Consider the following 19,991-nt stretch of genomic DNA (forward strand, 5'->3'; position numbering starts at 1 on the left):
ACATACATTTCTTCCCACTGCCTTTTTAAGGCAGCCCAATCCTTACCTCATTAGCCTCCACATCAGGACCCATACTTCCTTATGAGATCTGTCATATTACTTTTTCCTTATTGTATGTTTCTTGTTCTTAATTCTTCATGGTAACTGTGTGGTTATTATTACTTCGTGAAACTGTGACCAGAACTCATATAAGGCCCATCTGTCTCTTCTGTCTCTTTCCCCTTGCAGAGCGAAAATGCTGAAGAATCATGAGAATACACTTCTCTGTTTCTCCCAGTTTTATATGTTGGTCTGTTCTAGAAAGAAAGACAGAAAGAAAGAAAGAAAGAAAGAAAGAAAGAAAGAAAGAAAGAAAGAAAGACAGACAGACAGACAGACAGACAGACAGACAGACAGAAGAAAGAAAGAAAGAAGGAGAGAGAGAGAGGGGGGGGGGGAGGGAGAAAAGAAAGGAAAAGAAAAGAAAAGAAAAGAAAAGAAAACAAAACAAAACAAAAGCAACCAGGCCTGGAGTGCCAGTGTCTCAGTCATGTAGGGCTCGGCGTCTACGTCTCCACAAGCCAGAGACGGCCTCCACCCTCGAGGGCAATCTCCTACTAGCAAAAATGGCAATTCCCTCTTGCCTTTCAACAGGGACAGAGGAAACCGGGCATCATTATTATCGTCATAAAAGCTGGTTAGCGCTCCCCAAGTCGCCGGCCAGGGGTGCCTCCCAGAGACCCCGGGGGCCGCAGCCGTCCCCTCACGGCGCCGCCGCCCCTCTGCGCAGGCGCGGCGGAGGCTTCCGCTCGGGGCGGGGCCAGCGCGCGGGCGGGGCTGGCGGGCCTGCGCCCCAGCCGCCGGGCATGTCGCCGGAGGGCCGCGGGCGCTGCGGGTCCAGTCCCGAGCTGGCCGTGGCCACCCCCGAGCCGCGGCGGGAGCAGACGACCAGGGCGGCGGCGGCGGGTTCGGGTGACGTCGGAACCCGCCGCTTCCTGCTCTGTCTCTACCTAGTGGGCTTCTTGGTGAGTAAGGACGCTGCTGCTGGGCGACAGTACTGTGGCCATCCAGGACCGGCGTCCAGGCAGAGCTATGATTTCTTCAAAATTCCGGGGATTTACACAGCTCAGGCAGGGCTGGGCACCAGCGATCTGCCTGTTCAGATGTCTTCTACCTCTCAGGTCCTCTTGCCCTGTCACCTCCTCACCCTTCCACCACCGAGCTCAGGTGTAGCTCTTGGGTGACCCTAGATATTCCATGGCAGGTGCTGGGCGGAGAGCAGCTTGTTGAGCTGGCTCTGGAGTTCCCGGGGCTGGGGTAGGGACCCAGGCTTTCCCTCAGGTCAACGAACTCACCTTGATAATGAATCCCTCCTGGACACATTTTCATTAGGTTTCTTGGTGGACTTGATGTTTGTAGTTGCAAAAATCACAATGAATGCCAGGTGTGGTGGCTCATGTGCTTTTAATCCCAGCACTCTGGCCGAAGTAGGAGGATCACCATGAGTTCAAGGCCACCCTGACACTACATAGTGAATTCCATGTCAGCCTGGGCCAGAGTGAGACCTTACCTCGGAAAAAAAGCAAAACAAAACAAAAAAAAAAAATCACAATGAACTTTACACATCTGCCCTTTGATAAAATATTTTTCATTATAATGCTTCATTTCTGTGTATGTATATACTGGTTTGGTCCTGATATAGTCATTTCCCTTTTAGAATGAAAGGCTTAGAAAGGTGGGTGTATGACATGGTAAGTTATTCTTCCATCCATCCATTAGCTTAATATTCATGAAATTTCTAAACACCTGCCATGTAGTAGATGTTGTGGAATTCCAATATTATAACAGGCTCCTGCTGCCAAACACTTTACAATCTTGCAAAGGTAAGCTTATGTTGGTCGTTTTGGGCCAGCCTTTGTAGGGACCTTGAACTCCCTTCTCCTCTCCTTCCAAGTGTAGGCCTGGTTCAGTAGTGCTGGCAGTGAGCTATTCCAGGTTAGGAAAGAGCTGGGAATAGGTTAGGAAAGTTGGGGATAGGATTAATTTATGGGGCAAAAGGAACTGGTCAGTTGTGTCAATGGGAGAAGGACTTTCAGAAAATATCTGATCAGCACTGGGCGCTGGCAAAAAGGAATTTTCTGTCCAGATGAAGTCTAAGAGTACTGTGTTTCCTCTGGCCGATGCTTCACTAGAATTAGGAGATGTGATGCTAAGCCATGCAGGAGAGGGAAGAGTATTGAGGCATTTTCTTCTTGTCCTTGGGTGCACAACAGTTGATCAAGATTCTATGTGAAATTAGTATTTGGTATGATCCTTAAGAAAGCATTTTTCGCCAAAGTTCTATATTCACAGAGCTAGGAGACATTAAGGGAAGGCAGTTTCTTAGAGAAGCTCTATCTCTGGCTGACTTTGCACACCCCATGCTGCACCCTGTCCCTCCTTATCCTCCGTGTCTTTAACTTCAGAACCTGATGCTTCTGTATCCTATTTTATCTTTTTTCTTAGTTCAGTCTTAGTTTATAGGTATTGTTTCCTCTTCACAGTCTGGTTACCCAGAATGCAAAGAGAGAGTGAGTGTGAATGGTCCTAGCAAAGTGTTGACTGCCATCCACACACTCTGATTCAGGCCCCCAAGTCACTAGCACCTACCTCAAAGAGCACATGAGCTAATTCGTCCAGATGAAAAAGATTTGGATCTTCAAAGTCTGGACTTCAGCTATAGCCATCCCATGGGCTGTGGCCCTACTGTGGCCCAACACAAAAAAATAAACTAACATTAAACATTATGAAAACTTATGGCAATTTTTTTCTAACTCAAAAGTGCACTTCTCAAGTGTGAACTTTGTAGATGACAACGTCAGTGTCAGAAGGTGACATGCCTAAAGGTATTAGAACTAACATGAGCTAGAATTCAAAATGATTTTGAGTGTTAAAACAAAATAAAGAAATTCACAGATCATTCATTAAGTTCAGCCTTCCCACACAGATTTGAATATTCACAGCCTCTCGTATGCTTTCCATATGCTGTGCACATGGCAAATCTAATCTAACAAGCCTGATGAAAAATTTTGAGAAATTTAATAACATATTCAAGAAAGTATATTCAGGGAAAAATATAAGCTTTTCCAAAAGTTAAAGAAGACTAGAGTTGTATTTTTTTGTTTGTTTTTTTTTTTAATGGAAAACGTTGGAAGCACAGTTTAACTCTGTGCAGCTGTTTGTATCTTTGAAGGATCTAATGCCTCATTATTAAGTCACATCTAAGGAATATTATGCACAACTTAGTCACTGTTTTGATATTTAGAGATGCAAATATCCCAAAGACTTGGGAACATGGTTTCCAATCGGAAGAGGAAGAGAACAAGATGATAGAAGTCATTTGCCAAATATTCTGGTTTTAGCTCTTAACTATACTTTTAGGTTTTAATTTGTTTCACAGGGAATACTAAAATGATTTGCTTGGCCCATGTTGGTTAGCATGCTAAGATGGTGCCAAGATCTGTAATTGCAACCCTTCTCTTCTCCAGATACTTGGTAAATTTCTATTTTTCTCATCCCTTTGAGCAGGTGACAGCTCATCTTTACAGAGATGACCCAACAATCAAAAAGCACTGGGGTCCTGAAAAAGGACCTGAAACTTGAATGTATTCTTCAGTTTTCCTTGGGAGATGCTTATGTGCAAGGAATGATGTGGGTGAACCCTGAGTGGTTACAAGTACATGGCCAGTTGCCAGAAGTATTGTATACTAAAAAATTGGTTGTTTTGAAGAAGGTATAGATTCAAAAGGGTTGATTTGCCAGTTAAGGGCAAAGGTGATTTTAGTACTGAACTTCCTGTGAGGAAAGAACCAGCAGCCCGCCTCCTTAAGAAATATAGGATATTTTAAGCTGGTCATGGTGGTGCACAACTTTAATACCAGCACTCAGGAGGCAGAGGTAGGAGGATCACCTGAATTAGAGACCACCCTGAGACTACATAGTGAATTCAAGGTCAGCCTGGGCTCTAGCAAGACCCTGCCTTGAAAAACACACACACACACAATGATGTTTTAAACTCACAAAATGCTAAAATAATATCATTGGATACTGCTGAGTCTGTATTTTTGAAAATATTTTATTTTTATTTATTTATTTATTTGAGAGAGGGAGAGGGAGGGAGAGAATGGTCATGCAAGAGCCTCTAGCCACTGCAGATGAACTCCAGATGTGTGTGCTCCCTTTTGCATCTGGCTAACGTGGGTCTTGGGGAATTAAACCTGAGTCCCATGGCTTTGCAGGTAGCTGCTAAGCCATCCCTCCAGCCCAAGTCTGTATTTTCATGTTTACCTTCCAAAGACCAGGAGGGTGTCCTGGTCAGTATTTCCTTATTGTGATGTTAAATGGTATGTAGTGCTAGCAAATTGTAGAGGGAAAATCTTGTTGGAATCTTTACCTGCTATAAACATTAGGACACTGATGATACAAAGCTGATACTAATGTCCAAGAGACAATGCTTTTAGACCCATGAATTTGAAATAGAAATAAGAAGCCATAGCTCTGGAAGTATCAATTTATGACCTACCTAAAGAAATCTGATATTAGATCTAAATGTGTGACCATGTAAAAGTACCACCAAATATGTGGGAGCTCATAGTTCTCTAGGTATGTGAAGACATGACTACCTAGACAAAGTGGGGGGGCAGTGGGAAGAAAAGATTATCTCTGGGCCTGAAGTAACTACATTTTCCATGCATGTTCTTTCTTTCACTTTAACCACACTTATAGACTGTAATACAAAGAAAACTGAAGGTGTACAACATGGGGAACCCTTAGTAGTTAGGAGATAATCAAGTACATTGTGAATGAAACTAACCTCAGGAAGAGATAACATTTGAGCTTATGCTGTTTGTCAGACCTTGCTGAGCCCTCAAGGCAGTTAATGCTCACACAATCCTATCAGGCAGCTGTTATTGGACCCCACCTTACAGATGGAAATGCTGGAGCCTGGTAGCATTAAGTAACTTTCCATGGGCACACATGTAGTAAGTGACAGAGCCAGAGTTGACAACTCTGTCTGACCCCAAAGCCCATGCACTTCCTATAACTTAGCTTACTAACAGCAGCCTTCTCACCATACACCGGTCTCCTCTATTCCTCCTGATTTTTTGAGGCTTGCTTCTCAGGCATTACTTTGGAAGGCTGTATACTATAGGTTCGGAAGCAGCGCATGGTAGTGCCTCCCTATAATCCCTGCACTCAGGATATTGTGGCAGGAGAGTAGCAAGTTCCAGTTCTGCCTGGGCTACATATTGATACCTGTCTCAAAAAGTAAACTATAGGTGTTGGTCCTTTAGTTGTCTTCTGTAACTGTAGAAGGTAGTTCTAATTTTAAGCTAGTACACTTTGCCAATAAGTATTATTTATCCCTCCTTTCTTTCCTACTTCCCTACTCACAGAGCATTGTAGGTTTTGTACTTTGTTCATTACTTTTGTTTTAGGTAAGAAACGTCTATTGCATATACTCTTTGGATGTTAAAAGGTCAGTCACAAAGAAGCTAAGGTTAAAATTGATCCTAGGTCATAGAAACTTAGGCATTTATATGTGGCAACATATACATCAGGTCTTACCTAAATTCTTTCATAACTTTGACCTGATTAATCTGGCACATGCTGGGACACAATTCTGGTTTTTTTTATTTGCAGCCAAGTTTAGATACTGGTTTTATGTTTGAAATTGTTTTATGACTTTAGGATCACCAATTAATTTCTAGGCATAAGCTACTAACCTGAGTCAGTTGGGGCCTGTTTTCTCATAGGATTTGTTTGGTGTCAGCATGGTTGTTCCTTTATTGAACCTTCACGTCAAGTCACTTGGAGCAAGTCCCATAGTTGCTGGAATTGTAGGTGAGTGAGTAATGCTGCTGATTTGAAGAACACTTAATTTTAAATCCCCTGAAATAAGAACCTGAGAACAATTAAGTCCAATAATTCCAAAAGTCATAGGGAAAGAGATAAAGTGAGTTTCCATAACATTTTCAAATATTACCCTGGGGAAATGGAACTCTTTTCCTAGATTACCTGTGTTCAAAGTCCAGGAAATTTTGAGATTTGAGTTATCCTCATATCCCCTACTGTAACATACATACACACACACACACACACACACACACATATAATGTTACAGGGACCTGTTGCCTAATGTGAGAGGGGCAATCTGGGGAAGTCACAGCCGGTGGGAAAGGGTTTAGATGGGCGTTGGAAAGCAAGTTGCAGGAGTTGCTTGCCACCACATCACCAACACATCTTCGAAGTCTATGGGGGACTGACAAAATTTTCATCTAGAAGACACTGATTTGTGAAAGAGGCAAGAGTTTGCAGGACTTTAGGGTCATGCTAAGTAATGAGAAACATTTAGCCCTTGGATCCTCCACATGTTGAACAAGTGGCTCTGGTGGGACAGTTTGGTACATTACCTTTGTTACTCATGGTCCATGCTGTGGTTATTATCCCCTTTGAGAAGTGTACTTTGAATTATGCTTGACCCTGCAGCACTATGAAGACTTCCAGGGAAAACAAAAAAACGTATCATATGATGACAGGTGAAAGAGCTATGTAAAAATGTTTAAGTTCATTAAAAATAAAGCTTTCTATTTTTTTTTTTTACTTCCACAAGTCTTTTATTTTTTGTTAGTTTGTATAACTTGTACAAAGTAATGAGGTCATTATACACTTCCATTCATACATATCCTAGGACCATACCCATAATGTCATTTTCATTCTCCTATAATAGGTTTGAGATGTAGGAGTCAATGTCAAAATTCTGACACTAAGTCAAATTTTTTCAGGAGTCAGATTTCTACTTTGAGTCCTCAGTTTTGTAAGATGAAGCAACACTGTTATCACAGATGGAAGGATTATCTTTCCAGGTCCCTTAGATTGACCTTTCCTTTTAAATCCTCTCTTCTGCTTATTCTCAATTTTACTTTAAAGGTATCGAAAAAAATTGTATTATTTAATAGTCTTCCAGTGTGAGAAAAATATGTAGGGCAATTTACTTATCCAAAATATCCCTTTCCCCTTAGACTTTGCTAACTTCTATGAAATTATTACCACATTTATTTATATTTGTGACAGAACAGATTTTACTAATGTTATTAATTTTTTGGCAGGCTCTTCTTATGGCATTTTGCAACTGTTTTCTAGTACATTTGTGGTAAGTTATCTTCCAACCTGACAGAACATTTCCAGAGCATCGTCAGAGGCCTCTGAGGGCCACTCACCATGGCTGTAATATAATTAAGGGCCTGTGGCTTTCCAAAGCATAGTTGTGCAAGTGGTTAAATGTATAGCACTGTTACGTGCTCCTTCTGCCTTCCTTCTTTGTTTGGTACATGGAAGACATGGGCATAAAGGACTCAGATGGCTTGTTCAGAGTGGAACATACTGAGTCAGTAGTAGACCTGGGATGAGAGTAAGTTTTAAATTGTAACATGCTCTTCCTGTCATTTCCTTCTAATTCTGTTTTGGAGAAAAGAAGGTTACCAAAAGGTATTAACAGTTTTATTGCTTTTTTCACTTAATTGACAATGATCAAACTTATTTACATTGCTAGATTTCTGTTTGAAATCATGTTAGTTGAAGTAAATGCGTCATTGTTTACAAGCACTGAGTAAGGAGACAGAAGCCACTTGGAGTGAATGGTGGGAGATGTGAAAAAATGGAGTAGAAAGATCCAGGAATAATTTTGTCACTCTTTTGACCACAAGTTTGAAATCACAGACTGTCACTGATTGTTTCTCTAAGTCTGTCTTTCTTCATCTCCCTGTCCTACTCTCTCTCCATTTTGCTGTACCACTCTGGTCTTGAGCCCTCAGGGTTCAGGGGACCAAGCAGTTCAGTAGAACATTCACTGGAGTCTCACACATTAACTGCAGGGTCTGATGTAAGCAATTGTCATCTCACATTCACATTTAGTGAACTTATGTTTCCCTGGGGTTGCTACACATACAAATGTTCATGAACACACACATATTGTGTGTGTGTGTGTGTGTGTGTGTGTGTGTGTGTGTGTGTGTGTGTTTTACATACCTGTATGTGGATTCACATGTTGTGGAGACCAAAAAAAAGTCCCAGGTGTTGTTCATAGAACACCATTTCCCCCTTTTTTTTTTCTTGAGACATTGCTCTGGAGCCCACCAATTAAGCAAGATTAGCTAGATAGCAAGCTCTAGGGATCTGATTTGAGGCCTATCACCCCCTCTCTAGCACTATTAATACAAGTGCACATCACCATGCCCAGCTTTTTAAATGAGGAGTCTAGTCATCAAACTTGGGTTGGATTTTCATCTTCTATGACAAGCGTTTTCAGAACTGAGCTAGCTCTCCAGCCCCAATTTTTAAAGACATTGAATAAGGTTCTACAAGAACTTTTTTCTCATTTTTTAAAAAATTAGTATTTTTTATTTATTCGAAAGTGACAGAGAGGTAAAGAGGCAGATAGAGACAGAGAGAGAATGGGCACTCCAGGACCTCCGGCCACTTCAAACAAATTCCAGACATGTGCACCCCCCTGTGCATCTGGCTAACATGGGTCCTGGTGAATTGAGCCTCGAACCTGGGTCCTTAGGCTTCACAGGCAAGCGCTTAACCGCTAAGCCATCTCTCCAGCGTTTTTCTCATTTTTTGATGTCTTTAAGATATTAGATTTGCATAATAATTAATTATTCTACTTAAATTTTGTAACAGTTCACTTGGTATCTCCCTTTTATATAAGGAGAAATTATGACTCATAGAGTAAAAGCAATTAGATTAAGTACCTAATTGCAGAATCCAAAATGAACACATTTTACTTTTTTCTTCCCTTAGATGTTACCAACCTTGCTTTGATGGTATAAGAAGGCAGCAAGAGTAACTGAAGGAGCATCTCAGTGGTGGATTGTGTGCAAAGATTTCACAGGAGTCTGTCTGGGTTTTTTTTTTGTTTTTTTTTTTGTTTTTTTAATCAGCTGAGGGTGCAGCTCAGTGGTGGAATGTGTGTCCAGCATGTGCAGGAGCCTGGCTGGGATATTCATCAGCTGAGGGTGCAGCTCAGTAGTTCAGTGGTGGAGTGTGTGCATGGCATGTGCAGGAGCCTGGCTGGGGTATTTCATCAGCTGAGGGTGCAGCTCAGTGGTGGAGTGTGTGCATGGCATGTGCAGGATCCTGGCTGGGTTATTCATCAGCTGAGGGTGCAGCTCAGTGGTGGAGTGTGTACACGGCATGTGCAGGAGCCTGGTGGGGGTATTTCATCAGCTGAGGGTGCAGCTCAGTAGTTCAGTGGTGGAGTGTGTGCACGGCATGTGCAGGAGCCTGGCTGGGATATTCATCAGCTGAGGGTGCAGCTCAGTGGTTCAGTGGTGGAGTGTGTGCACGGGATGTGCAGGAGCCTGGCTGGGTTATTCATCAGCTGAGGGTGCAGCTCAGTGGTGGAGTGTGTGCACGGCATGTGCAGGAGCCTGGCTGGGTTATTCATCAGCTGAGGGTGCAGCTCAGTGGTTCAGTGGTGGAGTGTGTGCACGGCATGTGCAGGAGCCTGGCTGGGCTTATTCATCAGAACTTCCCCATTCCAGAAGATAACAATACAGAGATGAATAAGTTATGTGGTTCTACTGGAGAGTGCTGCTGATGTTTGCAGAGTTATTATAGACTGTGTTTCAGACTTTTGTGAGAAAAAAAATGTGGGATGTCTCAGTAGATACTTTTTCTGTTTGATTTAAAAACCAACTCCTCAATCACCCAATATGTACATGTATCTCAGATCTCAATATGAAGTGCATATTTGTTGTTCAAATACTCCCTCCTACTGGACTCTGGTTCTTGGCAATGAAGACCAGGTGTGATTGATGTTGTCTCAAGCATTTACTTGCCAGACCAGCTGGCACACTGCCGACATTCACGAATGTGAACTTTTTTGTCAACTGTGACTGCCCCTTCATTTTTCAATCTGACCCTTTGTTGTGTCTTTTAACATTTCATATAATAGCTGGAATTTGATGGAAACATTCCTTCCAACTTTTTCAAACTGAAGAATGCCTAATTAACATTTCTTTTCTAACCAGTACATTTACTATAACATGTACTTATGTTTAAACATTTCATAAAATATTTGAAAGAAAACAGATCTTTATAAACAAAAATAGTTAGGTTATCTTTGGTTAATTTTTCGAGTTACTATTTCCATGAAAGTTTTACTCATGTGGCAGGCCTTATTCTGAGCACTTTGCTTTGTGTAGTAGTGATAACCATTCTCAGAGTTAGGTTACTTTTAGGTTAGGGTTATCCAGGGCTCAGACAGTGCCAGTGACGCTCCTCTGACAATACTCATTTTCTACTGAAGCATATGGTAAGTATTGGAGTGGGAAGATAATCACTGAGGCAGATATCGCAGGTGGAGGAAACGAGGCTTAGAGAGGTGAACTTTGATCATAGTGTAGGGAGTGATAGGAGTTCAGAGCAGAACCTGGCTAGTCTGGCACAATACCAAGCTGTAACTACCAGATCTGCACTGCTGCCAGGAGGCCAGTGAGCCCATGCTAGGAAGACTGTGTGAGGAGCATTCCTAAGACCCATAGAAGTGAAATTTGGGGAAAAGGATTGATAACTTTTGGAGAATGAGTGACTATATTTGGAGGATTTACTCTCAGAATGGTTTGTAGAGGAATTTGAGGAATTGAATAACAGCTTATATCTTTGCCTATTTTGACATCTTGAGTTCTCAACTCATTAATGAAAACTGAGAAAGGACATGAACAGGTGTGATTGCTTTTGGCAAAGAAGAGAAACAGAGGTTCTGTTGTTAATCAGGGAGTGGGTAGGGAGATGTGGACTCCACTGAGGAATGAGTGAAACAATCACTGCAGGGGTCAAGTGTTATCCAAGGGGCCACACAGTGCCACCAGTCCCGTTCTTGATTCTTCTCAGATAATGCGCCATTGCCTCACAGAGATTAACAAGTTTTATTTTAAGGCAGTTACAGTTTCTCCGAACAGCCTCTCTCTCTGAGCCTCAGTGTACAGAGTAGCTCAGTATGAGAGGACCCCAGTTGAGTAGCACCTATTGGTCAAGCTGAAGTCCATCTCCTTGGAAAAGTGAAGCTTGCCACCCAGCTCTTCAGGTGTCTGAGTTGCCACCAGCCTGCTAACAGACTTGCTTTGTATCTGTGGATGTGTCTAAGAAAGATGGGGAATATGCAGGGGAAAAGCAGGCACAGATGGGGCCCGGAGCCCTGCTCACCTTGCCTTCCATCCCATGCGGTACCCATGACCATCCCAGGCAGTACACTATCTGCACTGAGCCTCTGTCCTCTGTTCTGGACCTGTGCTTGGACTGTTCCCCTCATGTGATAGTGAACTGTGCTTCCCACTGCCCTCTCATTTTACCTTCAGAGCCCCTGGAAGCTTCAAGATGGCCTCACAAAATATGGGAAGGTGTGCATTCATCATATGCAAGCACTGCACCATTTTATGTGAGGGTCTTGAATAGCTGCAGATTTTTATGTGTGTGCATTTGTATGTATTTGAGACCACATGTGCGTATGTGCACATGGAAGCCACATATGAATACTGGGTATCTTCCTCAATCTCTCTATGTCTGGGGACAGGGTCTCTTGCTAAGTCTGGAACTCAACAGGAGCATATTCTCTATAAGATAAGCTTTACCCTAGGCCACCTGTACTCTCACCAAACAACTTTGTAACATTATTTCTCACATCCTACCAAAATATGGATCTGCTAAGTCATATTGGTACATAGTGGAATCTGGAATGTGAGTAAATAGTGATGACCAAAGGTGGCAACATTGTGATGGCACGGAATGATGTTCTGCCATATTGTTAATGAGTATGATATAAAAAAGTATTATATTAAAGCTTTCTGAAAAGTGTTATGTATAGGTTTTGCATCAAGATTTTTTTTTTCTAATCTATTCTACTCTTCACTTTGTCAGTATTTTCTAAATTTCTAAACAATGAACCTAGTTTCTGAGGAGTTCAACTATATAAAAGATGAGAATGAAGAAATAAATGAGGCTTTAAGCCTGATAGTTACCCTTTCCTCAGCAAGTGTGCAGCTACTAATCACCAGGCATTTGGGTGACACAGATAAAACGTGGGATTTTCCCACTCACCCATTGGGAAGATCAGAGAAAATAACTCTGCCAGTGCCATGACAGAGTGACACCTAAGGAACCCCTTCCCGTGTTCATGTGTCCCACCTGCCATGGTTGTGCTGGCTCACGAGTTCAGTTATGGTAGATTGCATTTTCATGGTGGTGATTGTTAGTGCAGATCTCTGCTTGTCTTTCTTCTCAGGGTTGCTGGAGCGATGTGGTTGGAAGACAGTCCTCCTTGCTGTTGTGTATTCTGCTCAGTTCTCTGGGCTATCTGCTCCTTGGAGCATCCACCAATATATTCCTGTTTGCCCTGGCTAGAGTCCCTGTGGGTGAGTTCTGGCCCCTGAGAATGTATTTTCATGCAAAGTAAAATTTTTATGCATAAATCTGATCAGGGGATGGTTAAACTGTTTCATTTAATATGAAGTCATCCTGGAACAAATGGTGATACTTCGATTAAATGGACATCATGATCTTTGTCAATAAGAAGAGCTATACATAAATCCTTCTTGCCCATGTGACTGCCACCTATCTGGTGATTGATGGCTCTTGGGAACTCAGCAAGGGTTACTTTAGTCAGTTGCAGATTTTATTCATACTTCCCCAAATGAGCTCCTGACTCTGAAATCACCTGTGCTGGACACCTGAGTTTCCAGTCCCAGCCTCTAAGAAGCAAGATTCCTTCTCATACTTGTTCCTGAGACATGGATATTTTAAAGAAATATTTCAAAGAAATTTTCAGAGAACTCCCACATGATTTCTTGAGAATCTACCTCTGGCCCAGTTCTTTCTTAAGTGTCAGGAGACAAAGCTAAAAAGTTAGTCTACCTAATTCCGAAAGGAATGTGTAAGTTTGCTTCAAAAGAAAGGCTAGCTGTCTGGTGATTTCATGCTCTCATTCTGAGACAGAGCTGAAGTAGACTCAGGAGTGATGAGCTGTCATGCATGGCTGGGCAGAACAAGGCACCTGTGGGGAGATCACAGCTCAGAGTGATGCTTGATGACCTGCTGTCAGCTTGTATTGAGTTCTTAGGTGTTGATCAAAGTGGCTGGCAACAATTACCAGAGCAGTGTGTTCCTGAGCATCTGTTTCCCACATGCATGTCAGATACAACTTCAGGAGCATAGGGAGTAAATAAGTTTCAGGTATTTCAGTCAACAAAGAGTAAATGATTAGTTTGTATTGATTAGACAAGGATGCCACCATATTTCTGCTCACACTGTATGCTCTTCCCTGCAGTTCCTCCACATAGCTTTAATCACATTCAAGTAGATATACTGTCTATACCTCTATCTATCATCTAACTATCATCTACTACTCATCCATCCCATGAAGTCAGCTGTTGGGCCTTTGCACATTGCCTTCTCCTCAGGCCAGGAGCAGTGCTGTGTGGAGTAGGTGCATGATGTCTGTTCAGTGAGCATGCGAACAGAGTAGTGACTGGAGAGGCCACTGCAGTTGGATAATGAAACAGGAGATGCTAGGGTGTCACAAGAACAGACAGGCCAGGTGAGAGCTCAGGGGCTTGGCACTAGATGTGAGGTCGCTACTATGGTTGTGTTAGCTCATCGGTCCAATTATGGTGGAGTGAGACTTGCAGGCCTTTTCAAAGAAAATGGAGGTGAGAACTCTATGGGGTACAGAAGTGAAGAGCAGGCTTAGAATGGAGAGGCTACATTGGTGTGGAGACAGTTATACAACATGTTTTTCTCCCCTTGCAGGTATTTTTAAACACACCCTCTCCATCTCCAGAGCCCTGCTTTCTGACCTAGTTGAAGAGAAACAGCGGCCACTTGTACTGGGGCATTTCAATACCGCCTCTGGCATAGGCTTCATCTTGGGCCCTGTGGTTGGCGGGTATCTTACTGAACTGGATGGTGGATTCTACCTGACAGCCTTCGTATGCTGCTCTGTCTTTCTTCTCAATGCTGGTAAGTAAATGCTTGGTCATTTACCTTCATACTCACCAGTCTACCCATTTTTATCATCACTTCTTTTTCTTCGGATATGCAGACTCATTGTTCAAAAATCAATGTCATTTTGAAGAACCTTCCATTGTACTGTACACTGACATTCCAACCAGCATTTGGCAAGTAGTGTTCCCTTCCCCCTCACTGTCACTCTGTGTGTGTGTGTGTGAGTGTGTTACACGTGTATGTATGTTGATATACATTTGGGTGTATGTGTGTGGATAGTACTTTTTACCTTTTCATGGGAGAGAGTGTCCCTTCCTGTGCAGCAGAATTTTAGTTTGATGCAGTCACACAGCCTGTGCTTTTGCTGCCATAGCTTCATTGCCTCCAGCCACTGCAAACAAACTATACATCTCAATAAAATAATGGGAAATAAAGACTGTACAATGCCTTTGACAGCCGCTCCAGTGCCTATCATCTCTCCTCCTATGTTGATAGGTGGTCCAACCCCTCCTTTCTCTGTCACAGTGGTCACACCGAGCCTTGTAGTCCTCTGCACTATTCCTAACGAGGGTGCTGTACTGGCTCCCTCCTTTCCGAACCACATCATCCCTTGTGTCTTTATTGCTGTCTTCTTCCCATCATCCAGTTCTCAAATATTTGCTTCCATAGTCCTTCTCTGATCTTACGCCTAACATAACATTTTATTCCTAGTACTTCCAAGATTTGTTTTTATGCCTATATTCTACTTTTTCACAGTTTTGCAGTGTGTGTGTGAGTGTGTATGCACACACACTCATATAGAGTAAGTACACTCCCCAAGGGCAAGGCTTTTGCCAGATCTACTCACTACTGTAACCATGAACAGAACAGGAATTTAAGCATGAGGATGATTAGGCTGGATGCAGACAGTCTCACAGAGGGCTCTGGCCATCCAGTGCAGTCAGCACCATGCACTGGTTTTGTCTCATCTGATGTTGTTACCTGCCACTTTGCCTGAGAAAGCCTTCTCTTATTTTTCTCCTTAATTTCTGTTCTCCTAGTTAAGAAATCTGACTTTGGAGTCTTAACATGCTTGCTAAGACCTTGCTGCCTTTGAATATGAATCTTGGGGGAAAGTTGCCTGTTTTCTTATCTCTAAACTGTGATAGTAAAACTCATAGCCTTTAGAAAGAACTAGAGAAATTTTTGCATGAAAGCAGTTCACCCAAGCACCTTGCATATGGGAAGCACACACCAGATGTTAATCATTTAATTCTTTTAAGTCTGTTCTTAACTTTGGGTCCATCAGTGATAATATTTTCATATCTTTATTAAGATTCTGTGAAAGATCCAGAGGCTTCTTAAAAATAAGATAAAATCCAGAGCTGGGATCAGTTGTGGTTGCTTTCTTGTCAGAAGCCTGTTCATACCTGAAGCATTTACAGAATATTTGGACAAATTAATGTACAAATGAGGTGGCTGGGCAGTGAATAGCTGCTAGGCCAGGCTGAATTTGAAAGTGCCATGAGGCCGCTGAGGAGGAGTTTGGAAGGGTGTCTTATGATGGAAAGTGGCATGTTAGTTTTAAGAAATTTTTTGAGCATAGATTGGTAAGAGATCATTCTACCTGGATGGCATAGAGAAAATAAAACACAGAGGCAGGAGCATTACAACCAAGGAGGCAGGGTTGATTTATCAGAATGGTGGTCATATCTGGTGTGTGTGTGTGTGTGTGTGTGTGTGTGTGTGTGTATCTGTGCATGTATAAAGCTGAGGAGTTCATTGCTAAGAAACCTGTTGCCACAATGAAACTGTAAAAATTTTGGAATCAAACATATAGACTAGGGCTCAAGAGATGACTTAGTGCTTAAGGTACATGCCTGTAAAGCCAAAGAACCCAGGTTTAATTCCCCAGTACTCATATAAGCCAGATGCACAAGGTGTCACATGCATCTGCTTGCAATGGCTAAAGGCCCTGGTGTGCCCATTCTCTCTCTAATTGTATCTCTCTCTCTCTCTCTCTCTGTGTATCTTTCAAATAATAAATAAATAAATAGAAAAATTATATAGACAAATCTAGTATGAAAATACTGACTAATAATCTAATACAAATAGTTGCTTAACTCCAAGGAAGGTTCTATAGGAATTCAGTATACTTATCTTCTTTAATAGGTCTTTCTCCATGTTACTAGGGCTTGTTTGGCTGTTTCCTTGGAGTGAAACAAAACTCCACAACACAGAGAATGGCTGGAGATTGGGTAAGAAGCATACACTGTTGGGAAAGTCACACTGCGCTCTGCCAGGAGCATCCGCCACCCCTGAGGCCAAGAAGAGGAAGGAGACATTGCAGAAGCCCTGGGTTGAAGTTGTCTCAGCCTTGCAGGACATGAAGAGCCTGATATTTTCTGAAATGTGGGACATATTTCTTGTGCGCTTACTGATGGCCATAGCTGTCATGCTATACTACAGTAACTTTGTCTTGGCCCTGGAGGAGCGCTTTGGAGTGAGGCCCAGGACCACGGGGTACCTCATCAGTTACAGCAGTGCCCTGGGTGCCCTGGCTGGCTTCACCATGGGGCCTATCTTGCGGCTATACAAACATGACTCCCACATGGTCCTGCTTCACTCCAGCGTGCTCACCTGCACTCTGCTCTTGCTATACTCCATGGCTCACAACATGGCCATGGTGGTCTTCTCCTCCACGCTCCTATCCTTCTCTACCACAGTTGGCAGGACCTGCATCACTGACCTCCAGCTGAGCATGGGCGGGCCCCAGGCCAGTGGCACTGTCATTGGAGTGGGGCAGTCTGTAACTGCCGTTGGCCGCATCATCGCCCCTCTTCTCTCAGGAGTGGCCCAGGCGGTCAGCCCCTGTGGTCCCCCAAGCCTGGGTGCTGCCTTAGCCCTGGTAGCTATTTTCATGATGTCACTAAACAAGCCTCATTCCAGCAGGGACAGGAGTGGTAATCTAAAGAATGAATAAGATGGACTGGGACCTCGTGAAGGTGCAACATTGGAGAAGTGCAATTCAGATAAAGCCTGTGGTAAGAAAGGCTGGATGATATAAGGGAACTTAGGTCTAGGTAGCTGTGCTTCGCCCTCAGCTAAACAGGTGTGCCTACAAAGCAGTCCGAATCAGAGCAGAACTTAGGAAAGTTCAGATTGGAGTGCAGCTCTGTTCAAAGCTTATCTGAAAGCCTCCTTTTCTTGTCTGGCTAATTAAGTTAATTATCACTTCCTCAGGGTGAGGGAGCAGTTGCCAACTCAAGATGGACATCCTGGTGGAATGACAGAACATGGGATGTGGAAGGAGAGGAGAAACAACAAGCATTTCCCTACTGAGAAATAGGCTATGTGTTAACTACAGTTTGGTCGTGGATCTGGAACTGAAGCTGAGAAGGGGCTTTTCCGCTGTGGGAATCCTGGAGCTCCAGAAGCTGCTTCATTGAAACAGTCTGTCGCTGCTCTGCAGCTGGCTAAGCATCAGCTGCTGCGTTTACCCTGGGCTGATTCAGACTCAGTGAGAGAAAACATACAGGCACTGGAGGATTGCAGTGAGACTATGAGTTTTGATTAAGATAAAAACCAGGGACCTGGCTGTTTGTACTAAGTGCTAAGTAAATTTGACTGTTAAAGTCATGCTTGTTACTACAGTGTGGCACCCTCTCCACAGTGCTCAGGACAGACTCTAGAACAGGCTCTTGGGCTGCTGCCTGTCTTTGGGACTGACTGCTAGAGTTTGGCAGGAGAAGTAGCCACAGCTGGAAGCTGGCATCGCACCGATCATGTTCCTGCTGTTAGATCCTGTTGCCAAAGTCAAAGCACAGAACTTCATTTATGATTAAAAAATATGCAAACGAAGGGCTGGGAGCATGCCATATCACTACATATATATGTGTGTGTGTGTATATATATATGCAGAGAAAGGGCCTGGGGCATGCTGTATAAAGAGGAACTTGTCCCAATAGGATATTTTAAAAATTATTTTGTTTTACTTCATTTTAATTTGGTGCCTGAGAAGAACCCAAGTAACTTGTAGGGTGATATTTTTGTGGTCCCTTTCCTAAGCCTTTAAACCAGCCTCTCCATCAGCTCCCAAGGGACCAGAGTGAGGGCTATACACACTCACAGGAGGTCTGGGCCAATTACACTGACCATTGGGACCACATTGATTACTCATATACATTACTGGGGTCCCTCTTCCTCACAAACTGCCAATGTTCACATTCCTTTTTTTTTTTTTTTTTGCCTAAGTCTACTAGACTATTATGCCTGGTCTCTTCCTAGCTTACACAGAATTGTAAAAGATACTTTAATACATTAACATGCCATAACTAATATTTATTATTCATGAATCAGAAACTTGCTATAGTTTTAGAAGTTGTATAGGGGATAAAGCCAAATATTTATGACAATTGAAAGTATGTTTTGGTTCAAAGATCAAACATTTTCATCTCTTGGCTATAAGAAAAATAATTCTCTTTTTTATTAGCTGTTATAATTGTGAACTTTTGCCCAAGAAGTAAAACCTTTTGAACAGACCAAACATTACATGAAGCAGCCTTGCCTTGAACAGCACTGTTAAGTGTCTGGAGATTAGGTCCAGAAGGGCCGTGAATCATCAAGGGTTGATACAATGAAGTAAAATTTCAGACATGTTTCTCCAAAGACTGTCTTTTCCTAACTCTCAAAAATAGTTGATTTTTCTTCAATGCTCTTACAAATGCCATGTTTGCATTTTTAAAATCATAGCACTTTATTTTTGTAGTTAAATTAACCTAAAATTAAATTAAATGCATCAAAAATATTGAAAACCAAAATTGATCAGTATATAGAGTATTTTTTAATTTATTTTGTACTACTGATTTTAGTAGTTTTTGTTGCTGTGAAGGGTAAACTGAGTGTCTTGTTCAAAGTATGTCACAGGGAACTGAGCCTTCAGCATCACATGGGGTCTTGTTAGAACTGCATATACTTCAGCCAAGGAACAGACCTGCTAGGGACCATTTTAAGGAACTTTCTAGCTTATCCATTAGCTTTGAGAGTCATTGGTTTAATGGATGGTTTGTGGATTGTGGAATATAATCTCAGGGAATTAAATCTGCTCCATTAACATTTATTTTGTGTTGTTCTTTAATTTGTCTGGTGTAACTTCTACAACCCTTTCCAATGGTTTGGATTGAGCCACAGGAAATTGTTCTTTTTATTTAAAATACCATATGTGGTTTAACTTGCATGGAAACTTATTGTAGAGATATTGAACTTGCCTGGACTGTTCATTAAAGAAGCACCTCCTTTTCAACATTGTGTCAGCCACAGTAAATGCTGTGGAGCCAGGCAGTCATGGAATTTGAGGTTCTAGAAGTCATGGCTTGATTCAAAGTAGAAAGATGTACCTATGTGCAAATGGCGAGAGGAATAAGGAAAAAGATGAGGAGCGACTGTGCTTGACCATGGGAGCTACACATGAGTGATGTGGCTGAGTGATATGGACAGCCTGGATTCCATCAAAGGTTGTCTACCCTGGCTATATGACTAGACAGTAAGGCCCACAGTTAGGGAACCCAGGATGATTTGACAATTATTGGATGACATCAGGAGAGGCTCAAATGCCATGCTCAGGGAATGAGATATTACTGACAGCTGAGGAATTCAACACTGAAGGGTTTACACTGACAAGTGCTCTGATAGCCAGCCATGCTCTGGGAAGAGACCCTTTGTTTGCAGCAAGGTGCACTAGCAGGCCAAGGCAGCATAAGTCTAGACTTCGGTGTGGTAATCTCCATGGGCCAGGAGGGACGGAGCTGTGGGAATGAAAGTAGGTCAGGAGGAGGAGAGGGAACCTCAGGGTAATTCCAGGAGGGGCTGTGGCATTGTCTCATGCCTGAGTACCACAGCACTCCCCACGCCTGGGAAGGCACATTCGCCCTGTTTGTCACCCTGCAGAGAACATGTGCTGATGGTGCTGGCCATTCCACCTGGAGCACAGG

The 19,991-nt window shown here is 42.7% G+C and overlaps 1 protein-coding gene across 2 annotated transcripts; it reads left to right on the forward strand.

Moving 5' to 3' along the window:
- Positions 1-904: 904 nt before the first annotated feature.
- On the forward strand, positions 905-19,120 carry Mfsd9 (major facilitator superfamily domain containing 9). Of its 2 annotated transcripts, XR_006636877.1 has the most exons (7): positions 905-1,004; positions 5,775-5,862; positions 7,128-7,171; positions 12,305-12,434; positions 13,828-14,037; positions 16,194-17,045; positions 17,245-19,120. XR_006636877.1 is itself a non-coding variant. In XM_004651693.2 (6 exons), the coding sequence occupies exons 2-6, from the start codon at positions 5,793-5,795 to the stop codon at positions 16,982-16,984; spliced, it is 1,245 nt and encodes a 414-aa protein (XP_004651750.2). In that variant the 5' UTR covers positions 905-1,004; positions 5,775-5,792; the 3' UTR covers positions 16,985-19,120. The 2 variants fall into 2 exon arrangements, 1 of the variants encoding a protein (XP_004651750.2); XM_004651693.2 differs by having other exon boundaries at positions 16,194-19,120.
- Positions 19,121-19,991: the final 871 nt, after the last annotated feature.

Source organism: Jaculus jaculus, chromosome 4 (assembly GCF_020740685.1).
Source record: "Jaculus jaculus isolate mJacJac1 chromosome 4, mJacJac1.mat.Y.cur, whole genome shotgun sequence".
NCBI lineage: Eukaryota > Metazoa > Chordata > Mammalia > Rodentia > Dipodidae > Jaculus > Jaculus jaculus.

Coding starts and splice junctions, on each gene's coding strand:
- Mfsd9 (XM_004651693.2), top strand. CDS start 5,793: ATGGTTGTTCCTTTATTGAACCTTCACGTCAAGTCACTTGGAGCAAGT. Junction 7,172..12,304: donor TGTTTTCTAGTACATTTGTG/GTAAGTTATCTT, acceptor CTTTCTTCTCAG/GGTTGCTGGAGCGATGTGGT. Junction 14,038..16,193: donor TGTCTTTCTTCTCAATGCTG/GTAAGTAAATGC, acceptor CCATGTTACTAG/GGCTTGTTTGGCTGTTTCCT.